Source organism: Castor canadensis, chromosome 1, assembly GCF_047511655.1.
Source record: "Castor canadensis chromosome 1, mCasCan1.hap1v2, whole genome shotgun sequence".
NCBI classification, from domain to species: domain Eukaryota; kingdom Metazoa; phylum Chordata; class Mammalia; order Rodentia; family Castoridae; genus Castor; species Castor canadensis.
Window position 1 is genome coordinate 47105771 of NC_133386.1, and position 23138 is coordinate 47128908.

General features: G+C 34.8%; 1 protein-coding gene across 3 annotated transcripts in view; it reads left to right on the forward strand.

Moving 5' to 3' along the window:
• Positions 1-23138, forward strand: part of Frk (fyn related Src family tyrosine kinase) — a 93916-nt gene that overhangs the window by 22804 nt on the left and 47974 nt on the right. For all 3 annotated transcript variants that reach the window (XM_074076145.1, XM_074076142.1, XM_074076152.1), the window contains exon 3: positions 20591-20712. In XM_074076145.1, the coding sequence (XP_073932246.1) occupies positions 20591-20712 (122 nt within the window). The remainder of the gene's footprint in view (positions 1-20590; positions 20713-23138) is intronic.

The window sequence follows — 23138 nt, forward strand, 5'->3', positions numbered from 1 at the left end:
ATATCAGAGTGAAAATTAGAGATAGTAACTGCTTTTTTTCCTCCTTTTTGTGGTATTGGGCATTACAACCAAGATCTCACACTTTTTAGTTAGTGCTTTATCACTAGAGCTATGCCCCCAGCCCTTTTATTTTTATCTTCTTTTGAGACAGGCTCTTGCTTCCTTTGCCCTGACATCCTTGAACCCTGGGCCATCCTGCCTCCGCCTGCTTAATAGGCCTGTTACAGTCCTGTGTCATGATATCCAGCTTCACATTTGCTTATGTATGTCTTCTTTTAGGAATGTGTCCATATGTATGCACATATATAATGTAGGAGTTACATATATATTATGTAGGAATTATATGTATTATGTGGGAATTATACGTGTTTGTACAGATTTTTAAAAAGAAAAATGGGAGCTAATGAAACTTCATACATACCTGCTCTGGAATTTAGTGTTATTTTCCTTTTCACTTTTACATTTCCATTAGTTGAAAACTTTTATAATTTTATTACTTTGAATTTTTAGTTAGTTGAATTAACATATCTGATACGTCATTTGATCATTTCTAATTTTCCTTTTGTGAATTGACATTCAAATGCTTTTCCTTTTTTTCTTGAATGTCAATCATGTCTTACTCATATGTAAGAGAATATTATAAGTAAAGTACTCTTTGCCTCTCATATGTTGCAGTAATGCTTATCTGTTTTGGGTTGGCTTTTGACTTTTTGGTGTTTTTTGCTGCACAAATTAAAATTTTTTTAATGTAACAATTTTTTGCATTATGATTTTAACTATGGTCAGAGAGGAATTTATTAATGTCTGTCATGTGCTCAACATTTTGGGTGTGTCCAAGAGGTGAGAGGTGATACAGAGTTCCTGAGCTAATAGACTTTAAAATTCAGTAAGGGATTCTTTTTATTAAAAAGGAACCATATTTGGGGGATTTCTATTTCTTTTCAAATCTCATCGATATATTCAGTTCATTCAATACTAATATTTACTTGGATTCTATTATGTGTGGCAAATACTAAGTTCTTGGAATACAAAGATTGTAAAATATAACATTTGATTTCTTTTTTTATTGTATAAATAGCTTTTATATTTTTGCTCTTTTTATATTATTTTTATATCATATTATAATGTTTTTACATTTACTTACATGTATGTGCAATACCTTTTCTTTGTATATTTTGTATCTGAATTTAGCTGTAATTTCATGTTTACATGCCACTCTCCCTAAGTGCATGGCAGAGTACTCTCATTTCCCATTTTTATGGGTACACCAGTCATACTGGGTCAGGGGCCCATCCTACTCCAGAATGACTTTATCTTAACTAATTTTACCTGCAATAACTATATTTCCATATTGGGTAACATCCTGAGGTAAAGATGTTAAGACTTCAACTTGTAGATTTTGGTAGAGGGCCATAATTCACCTACAGCCATCAGTAACTCACGTTCATACAGTTAGGCAGAGAACATTTACGCAGTGATTCCTACAATGCTGAGCCTCATGGTTATCACAGAGAGTAGAGATGAAGATCTAATTCTTGCCTTCTCAGAGCAGAATGTTTAGATGTGGACTCTTACCACTCTATTTTCCTCACTCCACTCCAGCTGTGTGGGCTGTCTCCATGTTCCTGAGCACAGTGGCGTACTCCTTCCTCAGAGACTTTGCATTTTCTCTTTCCTCTGACTGGAATGCTCTCCCACCAGAAGTCAGTGGCACACGCTCCCTCTTCTTCAGTTCTTTGCTCAAATGTCATCACTTTGATGAGGCCTCCCCTTGTCTATCCTATCTCACATTGCCCAGTTCTTTTACCCTGCTTTAATTCTTTCAAAATTTCTTCTCACCCACTAATAGAATCTGTAACTCACTTCTTTACTTTGCTTATTGTCTGCCTCTTCACTACTCTCTGAAATAGTAGAATGCAAACTACTTGGGGAAAGGGATTTTTGTCTGTTTTGTTCACTGCTGTATCCCTAGGGCTGAAACCCATGCTTAATAGAAAAGTGCTGAGTGAATGAATAGAGAAAGAATTACGATGCAGTGGATTCAGTGCTGTGGGACACTACAATGTAAAGTCAAAATTCAACACTCCCTTATCTGTTTTAGAAATACTGATTGAGCACCTATTAAGGTGCATGTGCACAAATGACTTATTCTTTGTAAAAAGTGTATAAGCATACATTGAGTGTTTTCCTGTGTTCTTTGAGCTACTTTAGCAAATTAATTGAATCTGAAAAGGAGGTCATAGAAACCCAAGCGTATAGCTGGTTGGTTAGACGTATAGGTTATGACCTGAGACTTGAAATTGACACATGACAAGGGAACTGAGCCCTTCACCTGTGGGGTCTGTACTAACTTAGGTTAGTGTCAATTGTTGGGGATCCATTCCACAGGATAACTGCTTGGGGTGTGAAGTATTCATCGAACAATGACTATAGTAGGAAATGTGGACACTTACTAAGGATATGTTAATAAATTCGGTATTCCTTCCCTATAGATACTTGCTGGCTTTTCCCTGGAGCTCTGACCTTATTCCTGGACTGATGCTCACTTTCCTTTTACCTTAGCATCTCTGTCTTTCCTGTTTCACTTTGAATTTTTCTTCTAATGTATTTTTATCTTAATCTTTTAAATCATATTATTTTTTCTTTAAGGCTTTAAAATTTTTTATTGAATCTATTATAGACCTATAGTTTATAAATTAAAAATCTCCTGTTGCCTCTTTTAACTTCAAAAAAAGTCTTGTTTTGTTTTGCACTACAAAAACTGAAAAAGGAAATGTACAATTGTTACCCCAATCATTACAGATGAATAAACTGAGGCCTGAGATCATGCACTATGTGAAACATGCCAATTTATAGTGAGTAAAGTAGCTGACTTTGTATTCAAGCATGAACAGAGAATGGCAACTTGTTCTCCTGACACTATTTACCACTCTGTGTTATGGAACTGATGTTAGATGACTCATATTATTAACAGAGGATTATAATACACAGGATTAGTAATAAGTCAAAATTATAGGGGTGTGTCTTCAAGCTTTATTATTTCTAGAAAGAACTTGCTTACTTCGAAAATATGGTCTGGACATAAGTTCATGATGACTTCATCATTAGTGGTAGGAGTTTTGTTTTAGAATTGAAATTCAGTTGAATATTACAGTTAAATAAGAGTGAGCTCCCTATATAGATTTTAAGATAAGGTTTTAGTTATTTTTCTAATAAAAGTGAAAAGAAACATTGTTTAGTTACCAATCTTAGTATATACTTTCTTGACCCTCCAGTAATTAGAAGCACAAATTTTCAGGACAAAATATTAAGAGTAGTTACTTTCTTGAGTCCAGGCTTGAGCTCCTGCTAGACCTCTGAAAATCGTGAATATTTCTACACCTTTATAAATAAAGAAACAGTGACAGTCTGGGTGATGTCATTTGAAATATGATCTGGGGCCTTGCTGATTCCAATTTCTCCCTTTCATGGAGTCCTGAAAGTTTTGCTGTTCTTTGATCTAAAGTCCTATTTCCAGAAGCACCCCCTCATCTTTAAAGGTAAATATCTTACCAAGAAGCAGATGTTATCTGCAAACAGACTCATGTTTCCATACCCACTCCTTTGCTGAGGATAGGGCCTTAAGGAAGCAGAAGCCAGAGGTATGTTCCCTGGGTCAGTCTGTTGATTGTGTCTGTGTGTGAATGTGTCTTCAGGAGTACACAGCAGCAGAGACACAAACTTTATGAAAAGGAGATTTTTGAGGTCAGACTTCCCAATTGAATGCTGTTTGTGAAAGTCAACTGGCAGTTTCAAGTTCAAGGAGATAGAAAGGTTACAAAAATTGTTTTAGTTTTTTTAAAATGATTTTTTTCTGAAGTACAGCCTGTGTTCATTAACATACACAGATTTTAAGCTTATTGAAGTTTGATAAATGTACATATTCATATAAACACAAAACAATTAACAAAGAACACTCCATCAGCTCAGAAAATTCTCTTGCTTCTTTCCCTTCTCCTACTCCTTGATAAACACCATTCTGATTTCTATTCCCATACCTTAGCATTACCTATTCTGATACTTCACGCAAATGCAATCAGGTATTTACCTTTTCTGTCTGGATTTCTTGCCGCAGCCTAATGGTTTTAACACTCAGCCATACTGTTGCATGTATCATGAGTTTGTTTATTTTCAATGCTAAGTACTAGTTCATTGTGTGACTATACCACGATTTGTTTTCAGTCTCCTGTTGAGGGGAATTGGACTGTTTCACATTTTTGCCCTTTACAAGGAGATCTCTGGCAACATCTCTGTGCAAGTCTATTCGTGAACATAATGTTTTCATTTTTCTTAAGTAAATACTAGAGTGGAATTGCTGCGTCATTGAGTAAATGTATGCTTAACTCTATAAATTACTGTCAACTAGTTCTCCGAAGTATTTCTACTATTTTATATTTTACATCAATGTATGAGAATGCTCCATATCCTTGCCAGCAATTGGTTTTGTTAGTCTTTTTTATTTCAGCCATTCTGTTTCATGGTGGTTTTAATTTACATTTGCTTGATGACTAATAATATTGAACACTCTTGTTATGCTTAATTGACCAGTCTTATATCACCTTTTAGTTTCTATTAACTGATTTTTCCCCCTGAATATGAGACACACTTTCTTGTTTCTTTGCCACTAATTTTTGGTTGAATATAAGACACAGTTATAGCTCATTTAGGTTCTGGAATGTTCTGTTGAAAATTGTTGGCTTTTTATTTTATTAGGTAGTGAAGTTACCTGGAGTGAAGCTGCAACCTCAGTCTCCATCAAAGTATTGATGCTTGCATCTCTGTTCTGTGCTTAGGTCACAATTGCACATGATGTTAAGTAAAGGGATTTTATTGTTGCCTCTTTTTCAGCTTGAGGAAGTGTTTTTCTGTTTCAGTTTGGCTAGTATTTTAGTTTTAATAATGTGTACAAGTTAATTTTTCAAAAAAGATTTTTCTGCTTCTATTGACCTGATTGTTGTTTTCTTTTTAATCCATTATCATGATTAATTACATTGATGATTTTAAAATATAAATCAGTCTTCCTGGGATAAAACTTACTTGGTTGTGATGTTATTTTTATTTTATATATTTTTGGATTTTATCTAGTAGTAAATTTTCAAAGATTTTGCTTCAGTGCACTTCAGAGATGTTCATAGTAGTTTTTTTTTTTTTTTAATAATGTCTTTGGTTCTGGTATCAGGATAATTCTGTCCTCTTAATTGGAAAACATTGTTTCTTCTTGTATATACTGAAAAATTTATGTAGAAGACTAATATTTCTTCCTTAAATTTTGTTAGAATTCAGCTGTAAAGAAGGTTGTTTTCTTTGTGAGATGCTTTTAAATTATAAACACATTTTCTTGAACAAATGTAGGGTTTCTTGAGCCAGGGTATAGTGGGGTGCTCCTATAATCCTGGCTTCTTCAGAAGTTTAGGTAGGAGGATTAAGGCTTAAAGTCCAGCCTTGGGCAAAACAGCATAAAATTTTATCTAAAAAAATACCAAAATCAAAAAAGAAATTAAATAAAATAAAAAATTAAGAAAGGTTTTTGGGGGTGTGCCTTGTGGTAGAGCACTTGCCTAGCAAGCTAAACATACTCAGTTGAAACCCTAGTACCACCAAAAAGCAAACAAACACAAAACCACTGTAGGGTTACTCAGACTTTCTGTTTCATAAAAACTAGCTAGCATTTGTTGCCCTTAACGCAGAGAAACTAAAGCAGATACCTTAAAGCAACTGAGGCCAATAGGAAAAGGGGACCAGGAACTAGAGAAAAGGTTAGATCAAAAAGAATTAACCTAGAAGGTAACACCCACACACAGGAAATCAATGTGAGTCAATGCCCTGTATAGCTATCCTTATCTCAACCAGCAAAACCCCTTGTTCCTTCCTATTATTGCTTATACTCTCTGTACAACAAAATTAGAAATAAGGGCAAAATAGTTTCTGCTGGGTATTGAGGGGGGGAGCGGGAGGGGGTGGAGTGGGTGGTAAGGGAGGGGGTGGGGGCAGGGGGGAGAAATGAACCAAGCCTTGTATGCACATATGAATAATAAAAGAAAAATGAAAAAAAAAATATAAAAAAAAAAAAAAAAAAAAAAAAGAAAATGTACTTATCAAGGAAAATATTTATTTCATCCAAGTTGTCAAGTTTGTTGCTAGAGAGTTGTTAACAGTGTTCCTTTATTATTTTTTTAATGTGTGGCAATCAAGTGATTGTACTGTCTTTAATCGCTAATATTGATAATGTTTTTTAGCTATTTTTGTTAGACAATATTGCTAAAGGCTTAAGCTTTTTATTTTTCTTACAAAAGTCAACTTCAATCTTTGTGCATTCTCTTTGTGTTTGTATTTCATTTGATCATTTTCTACTCGTCTTTGTTTTCTTTCCTTCTGTGTCTTTTCGGCTTAGTTTACTCTGTTTTTCTATCCTTTTAAAAGGAGTGTCTGGTATTGCTTTAAAAAAGCAATAGAAAGATTTACATTAAAATATGCTTAGAAATTTATGTTGAGCAGATTTTTCAGTCCTCTTCTTTTGTTATCAAGAGATTTAAAAAAAAATGTGACATGAGTGTTGCTACAAGTTTAATGTTAATTAAACACAAGAGGCATGGGTACCACAAGCAGCATGAAGAAGTCATAAGGCAGAAAATATTTATTCCCTACTTGTCAATCCAAACTCCTAAAAATAGCACTTTAATTTGGAGGTAGAAAAATACTCATATATTTCAGACAATTACACTACATAGGTCCTTTTCTTCATAGCCATTCACGTTTATTGGCCATTACATGTAACATTTTGTCTGCCATTCACGCTTATTGGCCATTACATGTAACATTTTGTCTGCACCATTGACATATTGATCATACTTGCCAATTACGAAACATTTCCTCTCGACACATTTCTCTTAAAATGTATTTCTCCAGTTATCTGACATCCAAATGGTGGATGGTGTCATTAGATAGCATTTTGTGATCATTCTTTTTATGCTAGTCTAAATGTATGCTTTTCCAACTATAATGTAAACTTGTAAGTTAGCATAGTTTTGTCCGGTTTTTTCCTCCACCTCACAGTCAGCCTCAATAAATATTTATCTGTTTCAATGTTTTATCTTTGAAATATTGCTTAGCATTAAAAACTTTAATAGTCCATTCACAAGAAATAAGGTTAGAAACATTACCATTATTGAGTCTGGGTGTTGGAGAAAAGTGGATATTATATTAGAAGTAGACTATAGACTATTTTCTTAACTTTGGAATATGTTTGAAAGTTTCTATAATGAAAAGCTTTAAAATGTCTATTATAAGTACAAGTGGGGAAACTCAAGGAATTGGGAAAACTGTGTCTTGTCATAGATTGAGATTTCCTGAGATTTCTTGAGATTTCCTGTCTATGAAAATATTTTTGAACACAGGTAGACCTAATGGGCTTACAACATACACAATTTAGAGGGAGAGGTTTACAAAAAAAGTTCACAATTACACATGCAAATTTTTATAAGAAAAGATAAATATTCCCTTTCTTATAAAATTTTATATTTTTAGAACTTGAAATGTTACTCTTAATAAGTCATTACTCTTTATTATTTTGGACCCACTCTATAGAGTGGTATTATGATTTGAGTACAAGTCCATATTTTCCACTCCAAAGTCTGTACAGTTTTAGAGATGTGTGTAACTGTTTTGTACATCTGCTGCACGCTAGCACTGCTTATTATTTGCATGACAAATAATGCCATTTCTCTCAACTCTTATTACTATCTCCACAATATAAGGATATTAAGACACCTACTCTATCTACCCTAAATAGAGGATGAGACCATAAGGTAGATAATGACATTGTGAAATTAAAGTGAAATTCAAATGTTATTATTTTTCTAATTGTTATTATTGTCCCCTGATTGTGATCATCTGATTGACTATGGGGTCAATTATGACTGATAAAACCTGCCTTGCTCTTCTGCTCTTATGATACAAAATTATCTTAACTTTCTTTGGATGCTCTTCTCTACTCTTGTCCTACTGTCAGAAATTATTTTGTCAGCTTTAACTTTTAGTTGTGAGAATCATATCTTCAAGTAATCATTGGTCATTATATTCATGTATTCATTCTAAAATATTGAGAGTATATTCAATACCAGGTGATGTGCTAGGCCTTGGAATTGCAATGATAGATAGGCTAAAAGCTGTAGCCTCTTAGCTTTCAAGTGTAGTGGGAGGAAGTAGAAAATAATCAAATAATACCCCAAACAAAGTAAATCAAGGAGAAGGGTGTGGAGGAAAGGAACACAGTACACACACACACACACACACACACTGATCTGGAAGGAAAGGCTTTCCTACCACAAGACCTTTGAGAAACAACCCAAAAAGATAAGTAGGGAAAATGGGATAAAGTAGGGGAAACAGAGGAAGTAAGAGGAAGCTTTCTTGTATAATTAGTCTTACCATTATTCACTGTCATAGAACTCTATACCCTAAGTCTCCTTTGTCCCCAAATCTTAGGCTTTAGAGTGCTCCTGTGCTGTGTCCTCATTCCTACAGCAGGTCATTTTAAACTGGTAAGATTTAAAATCAGCACTATTCACAATAGCCAAGTTATGGAAACAGCCAAGATGCCCCACTACTGACAAATGGATTAAGAAAATGTGGTATTTATACACAATGAAATTCTACTGAGCCATGAAGAAGAATGAAATCTTATCATTTGCAAGAAAATGGATGGAACTGGAGCAAGGTTAGCCAGGCTCGAAAGACCAAAAATCATATGTTCACCCTCATATGCGGACTTTAGATCTAGGGCAAATACAGCAATGTGACTGGACTTTGGTCACATGATAAGCGAGAGCACACAGGGGAGGTATGGGGATAGGTAAGAAACCCAAAAAACATGATAGTATATGATGTCCTCAGTGCAGAGGAACTAATGCAGAACCTTTAAAGTGACAGAGGTCAACAGGAGAAGGGGATCAGGAACTAGAGAAAAAGTCAGTTCAAGAAGAATCAACATTTGTACATGGAAGCAATGCTAGGAATCTCCTTGTATAGCTATCATTTTCTCAACTAGCAAAAATGCTTTGTCTTTCTTATTATTGTTTATACTCTCTCTTCAACAAAGTTAGAGACAAGGGCAGAACAGTTTCTGCCTGGAAGTGAAGGGGTGGGGGATGGGGGAGGTAGGGGAGAGTAAAGGCCCAAACATTGTATGCACATATGAATAAACGAAAAAAAAAATCTCATTCTTGGATCATAAAGATTAGGACAAGATTTATTATACTGCATTTTTTACTGAGTTATTTTTTTTTTGTCCCAGACAAAGAGGTTAGCATGATGTTTTAGGAGAAGAAAATTCTTTGTATCACCAAAATTGTGAAATGAAATCTTTTAAAATTGCAATTTGCTAATTACTAAGGCAGCCATTGAGGAGGGACATATTTCCATTTCTCAAAATCACATATCTATGTGAGTAGTTTATATGCTATTTATAAATAATATTTATATTGGGTATCATTCCTTTGAGAATATCCTCCTAAAAAAATAGTTCATAAAAGCAAATATTTTAGCCTAGTTCAAGAAATTTATAATTTTAAACAGGAGGGAGGAACAGGTCCTGCCTAGGGGGGAGGGTTGGCACCAGTCGGAAGGAAGAGGTGGCAGGGAAGGGGGATAGGAGAGTAAACACAGAGCAAAAAATGTATATACATGCATGTAAGTGCAAAAAATGATACCTGTTGAAACTCTTCCATGAATTGTGGGAGGGAGGATAAAAGGGAGCAGTGGAAGGGATGAATTCAAGTATGAAACAATTGATACATTGTAAGAACCTTGGTAAATGCCATACTGTACCTCCACCCAGCACAGCAATCAAAGAAAAATGAGACATTTAGCATTTTAATGATCTACATTATAGAAAACATACATATAAGTGAAAGGAAGTATGTCCTTCCCCTTTATCAGAGGACATGGCTTGTTCTAGACAGCAGAAGTCCATAAATTCCATTGCTACCCTCTCCTATGGATAGTGATATGAGAGGTTATCTGCCCAAGGATGTGATGTGCTGAAGAAAATTCTATTTTCAAAGCTCTGGTTGTTTGTTTTGCTAAAATCAAGATCTGAAGTAGATGGGCCTCTACCAAGCAGAACTTTGGCCTATATAGAGGGAGAGAGACTCTAGTTTGGAGTGGGGCTTCCTTAGAGAACCAAACTGCTTTGCATGTGAAAGCACTGGTAATTGTGTTATAAAAGTCTGACAAAGAGAAGATGTTCCTAGCAGTTGGGAAGGGGTCCTGAACTTAAGGAAGAGAATGTTTGAGGAAATGCCCTCTTTATGGGAAGGGACATTATATTTCTATGAACAGATTTCTGGTATGTGTTTGAGCTTGTTTTCTACTTTGAATTGTACTTAAAGCATTGCTCTTCACAAACTTGTACAATGCTTGGGTTAAATTTATAATGTTTTGGATACGTGGAAAATAAAGAGGTGGAGTTCAGTGTGGGACAGAATGGGGCAGAGTGGACCAAAGAGAACAAATTTATAGAAGGGTTATAGCAGGTCCACTTAAGACTCAGGACACGAGCAGACATGAGATAACATTCTTCCCTTGCAAAAATAGGACTATGGTTAAAATGTGGCCTCAGTGACTCGCCTCAGAATCCCCCACTGCATTCAGGATCTGTGGCATCCTGAGCTCCACTTCAGACCTTCCAGTAGTGTTTGCCTTGTATGCATTCTTCCTGGGACATTGTTTAGAAACTGAAGTTTGAGAACTAAGGTCTAGAGGAAGTTAACTCTTAGTTATCTCTGGCTGGAATGTGTTGGAGGTTGGGAGTGGGGTGAACCACTTCTCTCAGATTGCATTTTCCCTGTATAGTTTTGAGGAGTGAGGCAGCAATATATTGGTGCAACTGCCTTTTCCTCAGATCATATGTGAAAACAAGCAGGAAACTAATTTTCAGACTTCTGAAAAATCTACCAGTGCTGGCTGAGCCTTTCCTTTGTTTCCTGACAAATAGCTTGTGGACACCAAAAACAAAAGGTGTATTTTCTGGCACTGGTTCCAGCTTTTCTTCGGAGGAGAATAAGCTGGTTTGTGGACATGTTTGGCTTCTACCATTTTAAAGTCCAGCAAGTGGCATTTATATGGGTTACAAACAACCTGAAGTTATTAATGTTAATGTTTTAATTGGTAGTTGTTATTTACAGCAATATTTAATAATATTGTACTGGCTGCACAGGCCTAAATAAAAAAAAGAGAACGTGTATGCCTGTTCTGACCTTGGGTTGACTCTGTCTCGCTTCCTGACTGCCTGGGGGCACCTGCTTCTTTTTAACCCTTTAAGAACTATAAAAATAGTCCATATCCATCCATCTATCATGGTGCTGCAGCTACACACACACGCACACACACACACACACACACACACACACACACACACACACACACACGTTTGTTTCTGTACCATGTATGGATAAAGATTAGGCCGTAGAGTTTTCCTCTGAATTTTGTTTCTCAAAAGTGAAAGACAATCTCATTTAAACATTTTTACATGAATTTAAGAAAGATATCTGTGAAAAATCCTATCTCAAGTATTCTATTCTAATTGAACATAATATTTCTAATCTATGTATAGTATAATCATTTCTCATAAAACATAACTCTTCCTCTTAAATAGAGTCTTCCCTTTTCCTTGATTAAAAGGAGCTCCTTGGAAGATATGTGTAGCTGTTGGCATTTTGCAATTCCATACACATCAGTGATAGAAATGAGTAAAGTTGCTGAGCATTGTTTATTTCTTAATTAGAAACAAATGCTAATAGATCTTGGCCAAACTGCAGTCGAGAAATCTGGATATTGGCTTCAATCCTAGTGTTGACTATGATCCTCATTCATCTATGACTCTCAAGGAGTCTGTCCAGTTTTTTTCACAGCCCTGTTTATTTCCCAATTACGTTGACTTTGGGAACACATGGGAAAACCCTCTGGAAATTTGCCTGTCATCTACTGCTGCTTACTGAGAGGAATTTTTAAAAAAATGTACTCTCTGTTTTCCTTTGCTTTTTTTCCTTCTTTGCCCTTCAAATATACTGCATAATTAATTCACATATTTTGCTTATTATCTGTCTTTCATCAGTAGTCAAGCATCACAAGAGAAGGACTTTTTGTTCAGTTTACTGCACTCCTTTATTTCTATCAACTAGACTTATGCCTGGTACTTAGTAGGTACCATTGTTTTTCTAAATGAAAAACAATGAATGAGTTATGTGGTAGTAGGTAATAGTGATGGTTTTGTCATCAGTTTTTGTGTGAATCTGGAGAAAAAATATCCTTCATCTTATTAAATCTTCCTACTGTGTTAAACATTAAATGGAGTATCTTATCCTCCTACGTGACTTTTAAAATTTTGCTCAAGAGCTACTTCCTCCCTTGAATAGTTTCCACATGGAATTGCCTGGAAACATCACAGACCCGTATTTCTTATTTCTTCCTGGCCACCATTGCCTACCAAGTCAATCTGTTTCACAGACATGCACTTAGTTCATTCATGTGCTCTTCATTTCTTTGTATTTCTCAATTCTTTCAAATCCTCTTCAAAGCACTTTCCTTATAAAGGCTTCCATACTCAATACAACTAACAGGCAATTTCTCTGACTGCATACCATTGCAATTATGTGGTCTTCTTTGTTTTTGTTTTAAAATTTTCTTTTTGATTTATTACTCAAAGTTGTCTTTTATCTCCCCCCCTTGGTACTGTTACAAGAGTCTTAAAAGAAAGGCAATAGGCCTTTCTTTTGCTTTTTTATCTTTTCTCTTACAGCTAGTATGAAATTAACACTAATGACATATTTCATCATACTAAATACAGAGAAAACTGTATAACTGATAGTTATATAGGTAATAAGGTTTATTAGGTAAATTGGTCAGGAGTGGTGGCTTATATCTGTAATCCTAGCTACTCAGGAGATAGAGATTGGGAGGATTGCAATTCAAGGCCAGTCTGGACAAAAAGTGGGATCCTATCTCATAAATAACTAAAGCAAAAAGAGCTAGGGGCATGGATCAACTGGTAAAGAGCTTACCTTGCATGTGAAAGGCCCTGAGTTCAAACCCAGTACTACCCAAAATAAATAAATAAATTTAAAAAAAGAGTACGATCAAGATGGTATTCAAGATATTTTATTTGGGATAAAAATAGTTCCATGATGATATGTCACCACTTAGTGCTAAAATGACACATTATCACTCTTTGTACAAAAAAAGATGGGTTAAAACTTACACTTTTGCTTCAGGCTTGATGATTGGCAGTGCCACCTTATATATATCTATATGTATATGCAATCTTTTTTATTTTAAAAGAGAAATCAATATTGGCTTCCATTTCCTTTTAACAAGTAGAGATGGTTGTAAAACAAAATAGGGCTTTGAGATTGGATACCTGTCTGAGTTTTGTTGTATTCTTTGTAAACTTTTCATGAGAAAAGTTTACATACTTTTGACAGCTAGACTCAGGGAAGTGCACTCAGGTTCTAACCAGATTCTTGTATGAACAGTTACTTCCTCAGTGGGAAAGCACAGATTAGTTCCTTCAAAATTCCCCTTTTTTATGGTGACTATAAAAGTGAACAACAGAAACAAAATATGCTTTATCAAATGACCCACCAAGAACTTCCTGGTTTCTATGTGACAGTGAGAGCTAACTGGTATACTGACTTAGAATGATGTCACTTTATATGTGTGCAGCCCCAGTAGGCTTGTGTTTTGAGGACAGAAAAGTCAGTTTTGTTTTTTTTTCTTTATGTTCATATGCAAATGCTCTTGGGAAGAAGAGAGAGAAGTCAGACGGGAATCTGTGGTCCAAGGCAGAACTGTGCTGTAGCTGTGCCATAGCGGATAATGTACTTTATACTGCAAACTATGTGGCAAACCCAATTAAAAGATAATATGCAAACACAGACATTATCTAAAGTTCAATGTTCAGAATAAACCCAAAGACTATATAAGATGTCCATATAGAAGTGCAATGTAATGGTTTCATCAATAAACATTTATTTAAGAGCTCCAAAGGACATATGGCCAATGCTTCCTGCCAGAGATATGTGGAGTTATCAGACTCAGTCTTTGTCCTAAGGAGGTCTGCAGCTACAAAAGAAAGGGCTAAAATAAATAAATAAAAATGTTACATTAGCTTTTGTGTACTTCAGATGCAACTGGAAGGGTAGTCACCAAGAACTGAAGGAATTCTGAGTAGGTAAGTTTATGTACTGCTTCTTCAAGTAATGATGGCACAATGAGTTCAGCAGGACCAGATGTAGAAGAAATGGCTAATGTCCACGTGGTGGAGGGCATGAAATTACAGGTTAATAGGCTTTATTCCATAAGTAATCAAAACAAAACAAACAATGACAACTACAGTGAAAATCACCCTGTTTGCCTGTACATATTGGTGAAAGGTACCAGGTCATATTTTTCAGAAGATAAATCCAGTGGTGGTGATATGAGCAGGGGAGAGAGAGAGTAAGATAATACAGGTAATACTTGTGACCACAGAACCTTACTCCTTATATATGGTCAATAAATATAATCTATTAATATTAAAGACAGTAGATAGCAATATACTGCAGTGACTCATAATAGTGATGATGAATTGGACAAAGGCTTTGGTGGGGGAAGTTGACAGAAAGGAAATAACAAAATCCATAGGAGCATTATTTTATTTTCTTTGCACTTTTCAGAGAATGCAAGGGGGGAAGTGGCAGGGCTAACTTACTGTGAGCCCAGGACACACTGAATCTGGAGAGTTTGTAGAGGGGGAGGGGCCTGGTTACCTGGAAAGGAAGTTGCTTTTCAGAGGCCTTCCTGGCAATGCTGAAACACAGGTAGATGCAGGTGAGTCATATAGAATCACAATAGCTTAAGGGGACTATGAGTTCAAGCCTTTCGTTTAGATACCATAAATAACTAAATGTGACTGTGCAAATGTGCCCTGCAAGCGGTATCTGTATTGTAAATGTCAGTGCCACTGAAGCCTCTCCTGATGATGGTAATATTGGCTTTATTCATTACATGTGTGGGGATGGTAACCCCAAGCCCTAACTTTGCTGAAAGAGTCATCTCAGGCTATTTTCCCCATGGGTAGTTATGCCAAGTTGATATGCCACTTTCCTTTCTACGTTTTCTGGGGAGATACAAGCTATTTTTTTTCTGGGAAGGGTTTTGGGGATAGGTTTTTTTTTTTTCTCCCTTCAGAATCTGTCTATGGTAGTTGAAGGCCAGATGCCTTGGTTTTTAAATACTATAAAAGAAATTGTAGGTTAATTTTTGTAAATCTTAGCAGTTTTTGAGCATGGATTTTTTTCTCTTTATAAAGTATATGAGGAAAATATCTCCATCTGATTGAAATTATGAGTGATCTAGGTATCTACTTTGTTCTTGTCACTGAGTCAGTCAAAACTCTAGATGAAATAGTGCAATTTTAATGGAGGTAATACCCTAACATCTGACTGATATCAGCATTACTGAAATGTTGAAATTTACTAGTACTATGTAAATTCTGTTATTTTGTTTCTTAAGGCTCACTTTGTCTTTTTTGTAAAATACAGAACTTCTAGTTTATACTACAGATTTTGTCTCCTTAGATAAGTAAAATGGCCTACTGCCACCTGGTGGCAGCATGTCATAGGCAAGAATGGTAAGCAGAAACATTCAATATAAACAGAAATAAAATCATGTTCATATAGTCGCTTGTGTTTCATCATGATCTCAAATCCAACATGTCTAAAACAAATTTATCATTTCTCCTTTCAAATAGTTTGATATACAGTGTGTTCAGACATCAAAAAGTTTTTAAAACTTTGAAACAAGACTAAGAGGTGATAATTATTATTCCTTCTTGCAAAGGAGAAATTTGAGGCATGAGAAGTTAAAGAAACTTCCGTAGTGAGATACTTTTGCTTTTAATGTTACTCAGTCTTCTAAGGAGTTGCTGGACTTATTGCACTGTAGTCATTCAGACTTGAAAGCTGGATCTTCTGTCTGTTTCACTGCTCACCAATAGTCATCTGTTCCACACTCCAGGATTTTTCTTATTTCTATCAATTCTAATTGCTACCTTTCCTAGTGCAGACTTTTACAGCATGTAGTTTTTGTAGCATATTCTTGAGTGACAACTTTTAGGTTTTTACATTTAAGTCAATTTTAAAGTGGTCTATAACTACATTATTATAGACACACAAATTATGGAGAAGAATGCAGATTTAAAATTAAAAGTCCTCTGTCATCACTTTCATCATCTCCCACTAATCTCAGAGACATAAGTTCTGGAGTCTGTTGGTTTTTAGAATATAAACAGAACTACAACATTCTTATTCTTTTGTCATCCAACAGTGGTGTACAGATATTTCTAGGTCAGGGCTATAGACATTTACACACAGTAGTAGACACTTGATGATTGTTTGCAAAATAAGTTCTAGACTTCAATCACATACTCCTTTTATTCTAACCAGGCGTGTGTCTCTTCCGTTTTTATCTAACAGAACATTTCTTTCCCCCAAGATATAGGTTATTATAGATTTCTTATTTTCTTGGTTATTATTAATCAATATGTCCTCTGGGTAATAGTATAGTAGAGCAATAAAGATTATTTTCATTATATAGCAATAAAATGTGTTTGCTTGTGTGTGTGGTGTCATTTTACTGGATAATTTTTTTGTCACTCACTGTTTGCTGTCCACAAAACCAGTAAGAATTGAAAATGGTTGTGGTGAACAATCAGGCCTAGAATATTCATATCTTTCCACAATGGGCCAGGAGGGTCTCTAAAAGGTGGAACTGATGAGAAAAACAGTTCTGCCAACATTTCAGACCTCAAATTAAGGAACAGTTTTCACAGGTGCAAAAGGGTGGAACAAAGCTATTGTTTTTCCATTAGTCTTGATAGCATCACATGCTCTAAAGATTGCAATCCATAGCAAATGCGTCATCTTTGAGTATGAAGGATAACATTACAATGATGCTAAATCCAGAAAAGAATTTTTTATTTATAGTCTTCCCTGAGTTCCTGATGGGAACGCAGCCAACCAAAATTTTAGGTATGAAATGAACTGATGCATCTAGTCAAATATTTATGTCCATTTCATCATTAGTACAGATTTAATACTAGTGCAATTTACCTTGTTAAGCAATTGTATCCATTTTACAAAAATCCAAAGTTGTTGAGACAGGATAGGATTAAAAAAATGTGTACTACAAATGTAAAATTGCTTTGTTCTTTAGTAATTCAATTCACGAAAACTGTAGAAGAAATACATCATTTAGAGACTAGATGTTCCAAATATAATACAAATATAACTTATGGACATTAAACATACATAATGAGGAATTTATGCTTGAAAATAAAATATAGAAGATATAATCATGATTTTAAAGTATAACTTATTTGATAAATGGTAGTTCTTATAAGGGTTTACATACTTACATTTTATTAAACATTTTAATATTGATACATAATCAATGTCCTTTGAATCAGGAAGATGTGTTGAGGTGATCAGTCTATTTTATCCATGTGGCTTCTTTGCCTGAAATAGTTGTGTGAAGAAATTTTTACCACTTCTGGAAATGAAATCAAAAGAATGCTTGGATATTTTAACTATTAGCTTTCATTAAGCATGAATCACTGTGGTAGCTATTACATATAAAATACGTACAATTTAAATATGTGTTTGCTTAAACTTCATTTAAAAGATATTACAATGGTATTTATCTTTTTGGGGGAGAGAGGGAGATTTTACTGAGATGTGGTGTCACCCTGTAGCCCAGGCTGGCCTGAAACTTGCTGGCTTTGAACTCACAATCCTCCTGTCTCAACCTCCTGAGTGCCGGGATTACAGTTTTCACCACTGTGCCTGGCTTGTATGTATTGGTTTTCCACCAATACAATCATTGTTTTGTGCCTGAACAGTTTATTTGTTTTAACTTCCATGTAATAGTCTATTTAATATCCATGACCAAGTTTATGTATTCTCTTCTATGATGGATGTTTAGGTTGTTTCCAATTTATTATTATTATTATTTGGTTTTGTGTATAGAACCCAAAGCCTTGTGAAAGCTAGGCATGAGCTTTACCTGTGAGTTATGCCCCCAGCCCTTGTTTCAACTTTGTCAATGTTAGAATTCTTCAGTGAATGTTCTTGATACATATCTCCTTGAGCACACATAGCATATAATAAAGAAGTGAAATTGAACAGTATATGAATATTAAGCTTTACTGGATACTGCCAAATTGCTTTTTAAATTAGTTATACCAAATTGTGTGGCAACTAGTATTGTGTAAATGTTCTTATTTCACATTTTTCTCCAATAAATAATAGTGTGAAAAGTGTGAGTTTGTATTTCATTGCAGTTTCATATAAAATATCTAATTTACTGGCATAGATAGAGGCTGTGCCTCTTTCTTTTTAATTACTTGGGCTTTCCATTTCTGTAAACTGTCCAATTATATCTTTTGCCAATTTTCCTACTATTTTGTGTTTTATTGATTATAGATTTCAATATAATGTGAATACTAGCTCTATTTTTTAGTTATATACTTTATAAATATTTTCTCAAAGATTTGTGACTTGTATTTTCGTTTTATTTTATAGTAATCTTTTGGTACACATGTTTTAAATTGTGATGCAATATATATTATTGATCTTTTCCCTTAAAGTTTGTGCATCTTTTTCTCCAGTCCAATGTCCTCCAAGTGTTTTCCAATTTCCCTTTTAAAAGCCTAATGTGAAATTTTTTTTGTATGCTGTAGGAGGCATCTATATATTTCTTCATATAGACTACTGATGGTAGCAGCATCATTTATTGAATAGTCCATCTTTTTATTACTAAATGGCATGTTTGGGTCTGTTTGAGTTTTTTTTTTTTAAGTATTATGTTCTAGTATTCTCTGATTTGTGCAATAATTATGATTTAGCAAACTTGCATGCCGTTTTTCTGTGGCTTCATTGCATGGCACTTTGGAATAAATGTTCATGCCTTACATGGTTTCAGTTGGCCTAACAATAGTCTATAGTCATCAATTTGGCCCAGACATTAAATCATTATGGTAGCCATTAGTGCATTCTGGTTCTCTGCCTTCTGGGAAATGATAGGATTGTACTTTCCACTCTCTTTGAGTTTAGGCATGACCTTGTGACTTACTTGCCCAAGTGTTCATTCCTGAGTAGAAGCTATGAATTGAAGCTTTGTGAACCGGCTTGTGATTTGCCCCATTTTCCAATCTTGACTCAGCGTCATGGAATCATGGAGAGAGAAGCTCCCTGAGTGAGGCAGACAAAAAGCAGAGCTTCAGATGATCTTTAATAGACATTCAGCTGAGTGAAAAAAAAATAACTCTTTATTGTCTTAAATCACTGAGATTTTTGGAGTTGCTCCTTCCTCCAACATGACCTGGAATATCCTGAGATAGTTAATGGTGTGTAATTTACAAATTGATAATTGGTATGCAAACACTTTGTTAGAAGGCAGTATTTATAGTCTAATGTCTATCTTTTCAGTTCTTTTCTCCAAACTTCCTTCTATCTGCATCACTCTTTGTGTTCTCATATTTTCTAACACCCATAACCCGTCAGCCAAATTTGAGCTAACTTTTGAAGGCCTGCATTGCCTCTCAAAGTTTGTATTACTTTTCTCAAGCCTGTGTTTCCTCTCCTGAGTATTTACATTTATAAAGAAGATACCTAAAAAGATCAGTGTTTTATACCTTACATCCTTAATAATAAAGATCTTCTCTATGGTACTACAGTGAGGAGACATTTGTGAAAAGCCAGCATCCTCTGTGCCCTCTTAGTAAATTACATTGGTTCCTACCAACTTGGTGTACTTTTAGACTTGCTCTGATATTAAAGATCTGTAACTCTGTTGAGTTGATCACATTCACAAACTTGTGTGTCCTGTATCTGACTCATTTCTAGAAGGATGAGGGGTAAGATAAGAGATGGGAGTGATACAAAAAGAAACTTCTCAGGCAGAAGTAGCTATCACATAATCTCTTTACTGATTAAATTTGCCCTTATATTAATATTTCCTCCTAAATATCATCATGTCATATTACAGTAGGCTTTGGTAGTGATGAAGGTGAGAAAAGAAAAGAATTATGTTTGTACTTTAATGTGAAGCACATGAATCATTTAATTGGAATACTTGCCTCATAATATCTAAGAGTATTAGGTGAGGTGGTGGACAGTTTAATGGTGATGTGTAATTTTAGACTCTGAAACATGTAAACTTACATGGAAAGGCCTTCACAGACATAAAATTGTGGAAAGAAGGCAAGGGTGAGAAGGGATGTAGAACAGGCTTCAGCCAAATTCCTACTGTATAATTTATTTTTATGAATTCTGGTGTGGGTTACTGACATCTTGAAAAATCATTTCAAGTGTCAAAAGCTACCATTTATATCTATAATAATTTATTGAAGAATAGCAAACATTAGTGATGTTAGAATAGTTTCTTGCCAAGCTTCTTAAACCTGTGAAAAGGAATGTTGATCAGTTAATTAAGGTTTACATATCTCTCTTTTTAGGTGGTTCTTTGGTGCAATCAAAAGAGCAGATGCAGAAAAACAACTATTATATTCAGAAAATCAGACTGGTGCCTTCCTAATCAGAGAAAGTGAAAGCCAGAAAGGAGATTTCTCTCTTTCAGGTAAGGGCATTGTTTTGTGTGATTTGAGTACGGGTTTGAGAATTTGCAGTTCTGAACCTGGTATGTGAACGTGAAGTGTTAATTTTAAGCTCGTCTTATTTCTTTTCTTTACAATAGTATGAAAATTAAATCTACTGAACTACTCAGGAATAATATAAAATTTAGCTGAGAAAAATAACCTATGGCTAGAAGTCTCTAGTTTCCAGTCTATGCACCTTAGATCAGAATAAAAGGAAGATGGGTCTGTCTACATTTTCTCACTTTTGCATTGTCTTAGTGTAATAAAAGCAAGAAGCAAAACTGATCTTGCCAAATTGCTTTTTTTCTTCCTCCTCCTTTTTCTTTTGCATTTCAATTTTCTTTGTCTTGTAAATAGAAAATAAATTGAAATACTGAATGAACATTTAATTAACCTTCTGACATTCTACATTTGGTCAAATATAGTTTTCATCTAAATGCCAAATGCATGCTTAAATTGCCCTAGAAGAACAGAAGCTTAGAAGACTTGATAAATATCTTTAGAGTTACAAGTGATTACATGTATGTCTTTGCTTAAAAAAAAAAACACCTGTGTTTTTAAAATGCCTATGTTGCAATGCTGCAGAATGTCCTTCCTTAAAACCTCTACATTGATCTATCTCTAACTGTAAGACTTCCTTCTCTCCCTGTCCTGATCTCAGTATAGGGTAGGCCTGCCATTTGTGTTATTACCCTCTTTAAAAGCAAGTACTATGTTTCTCTAAATAGGCATAAACCTTGTGGGGGAAGAAACTTTGCTTCTCTTTATTCTTGCTGCCCTGCAATAAGGACTTATTACATATGATTCCGTGTACCTCACGCTGTCTGCCTGGCTCACTGGGGTGGAGGTTTGGTCATCCTGCTTGGTGCCACATTGAAACAGGCTCGAGCACATATGTATTGGGAACTTTGACCTGAACTCTGGCCAGGTTGTGTATATTTTGCACTTGTTATCCTTCCACATTACTGGTGATCCCAAATATCACCAGGGTTGAAGCTGGAGAGAATCAATGGCAATGTGAGGCAGATTTTGTAGTAGGTCAGTACTTCAGTTCCTGCCTATTCTGGCACTGAATCAACATGGTATTCCAGAGTCATGTGGATTCAACTTCACTCCTACCCAGCTCCACAGATAAGAGGACCCAAAAGGCTGTTCTGATTTCTACTTTTGAAATGTGTCTAAGTACAATATGTCTCTGACCTTTTAAATATTGCTTCTACCCAGGAGAGTAATCAAAAATATTTAATGTTGGGCATTAGTCCCTCAGAATAGATTCCTTACCAGGTTGAGAGTTCACATTAATGCACATCTGATTAAATCCAGATGATGTAAGTGATATTTCATATCACTTTTTTCTATTTATGAGAAAAATGAAAATTTTTATATAAACAGAACAGCTCAAAGAAGAATCTAGAATATCACTTTCTGAAGATAAATTTTTAATATTGAAATATCTTTTCTGTCTGACTTCTTCTATACTTGACTTATAGATACATTTATTGTGTACCTAGAGATACACTCATACTCATATACAGAGGAAACAAAATTGAGATCTTGCAAATAATGATATATATGTGCATATATATATCTGTGTATACATATATTTATAACACAAATATACATGTGCACATGTAAATATATACACACAGTATTGTGTGTGTATGTGTGACATGGCTCCAGGTTTCATTTTTCTTATTTTTGTCTTGCAGCATCCTGTGAATATTTTTGTATGCCCTTTAGCATTCTTTCATACTACTGTTTTCAAAAGCTATATATTTCATTGTATCACTTTATCTGACCTATTATATATTTTGCTACATTCAGCTATTTTACTGTTATAAAAAGTGATGCAGTAGACATCCTAGTAAATAAACATTTGAATAATCCCACAGGAATATTATTTTCTGAAGAAGAACATTGAATCTTTTCAAAATCTCTATACTTAAGAAGAACTATAAAATAGTTCTATGTTTAAATGCACACATATTTGTTTATGTGCCTTTGTCAATATTCATATATCAAATTAGGTGGTAGTTATTACCCAAAACCTATATTAAATATTTCAGAGTAGCACTAAAGACATAGAAGAATAATATATTCCATGGGAAAACAAAGTAAGAGTAGAATTACCTGACTCTTGTCTTTGAATAATGCTCAGGTTATAGTGACTGCTTAGAACACTGTCTAAGAAGAATATTGTGGAATGAAACAGCTTTACAGGCTTAGAACAAAATGACAAGGATATTGGCTGCTTTGTGCTGTGAATACTCTATAGCTTGCTTATGGATTTACGTAGCTTTGTCGGCCTTGCTTGGAGACTAGCATATCATTATAGATTCTTTTTCAATGAAGTCAAATAATTTAGAGTCTTTCAAACAAATTATCTGATTGCTGTGTATTCACTGAG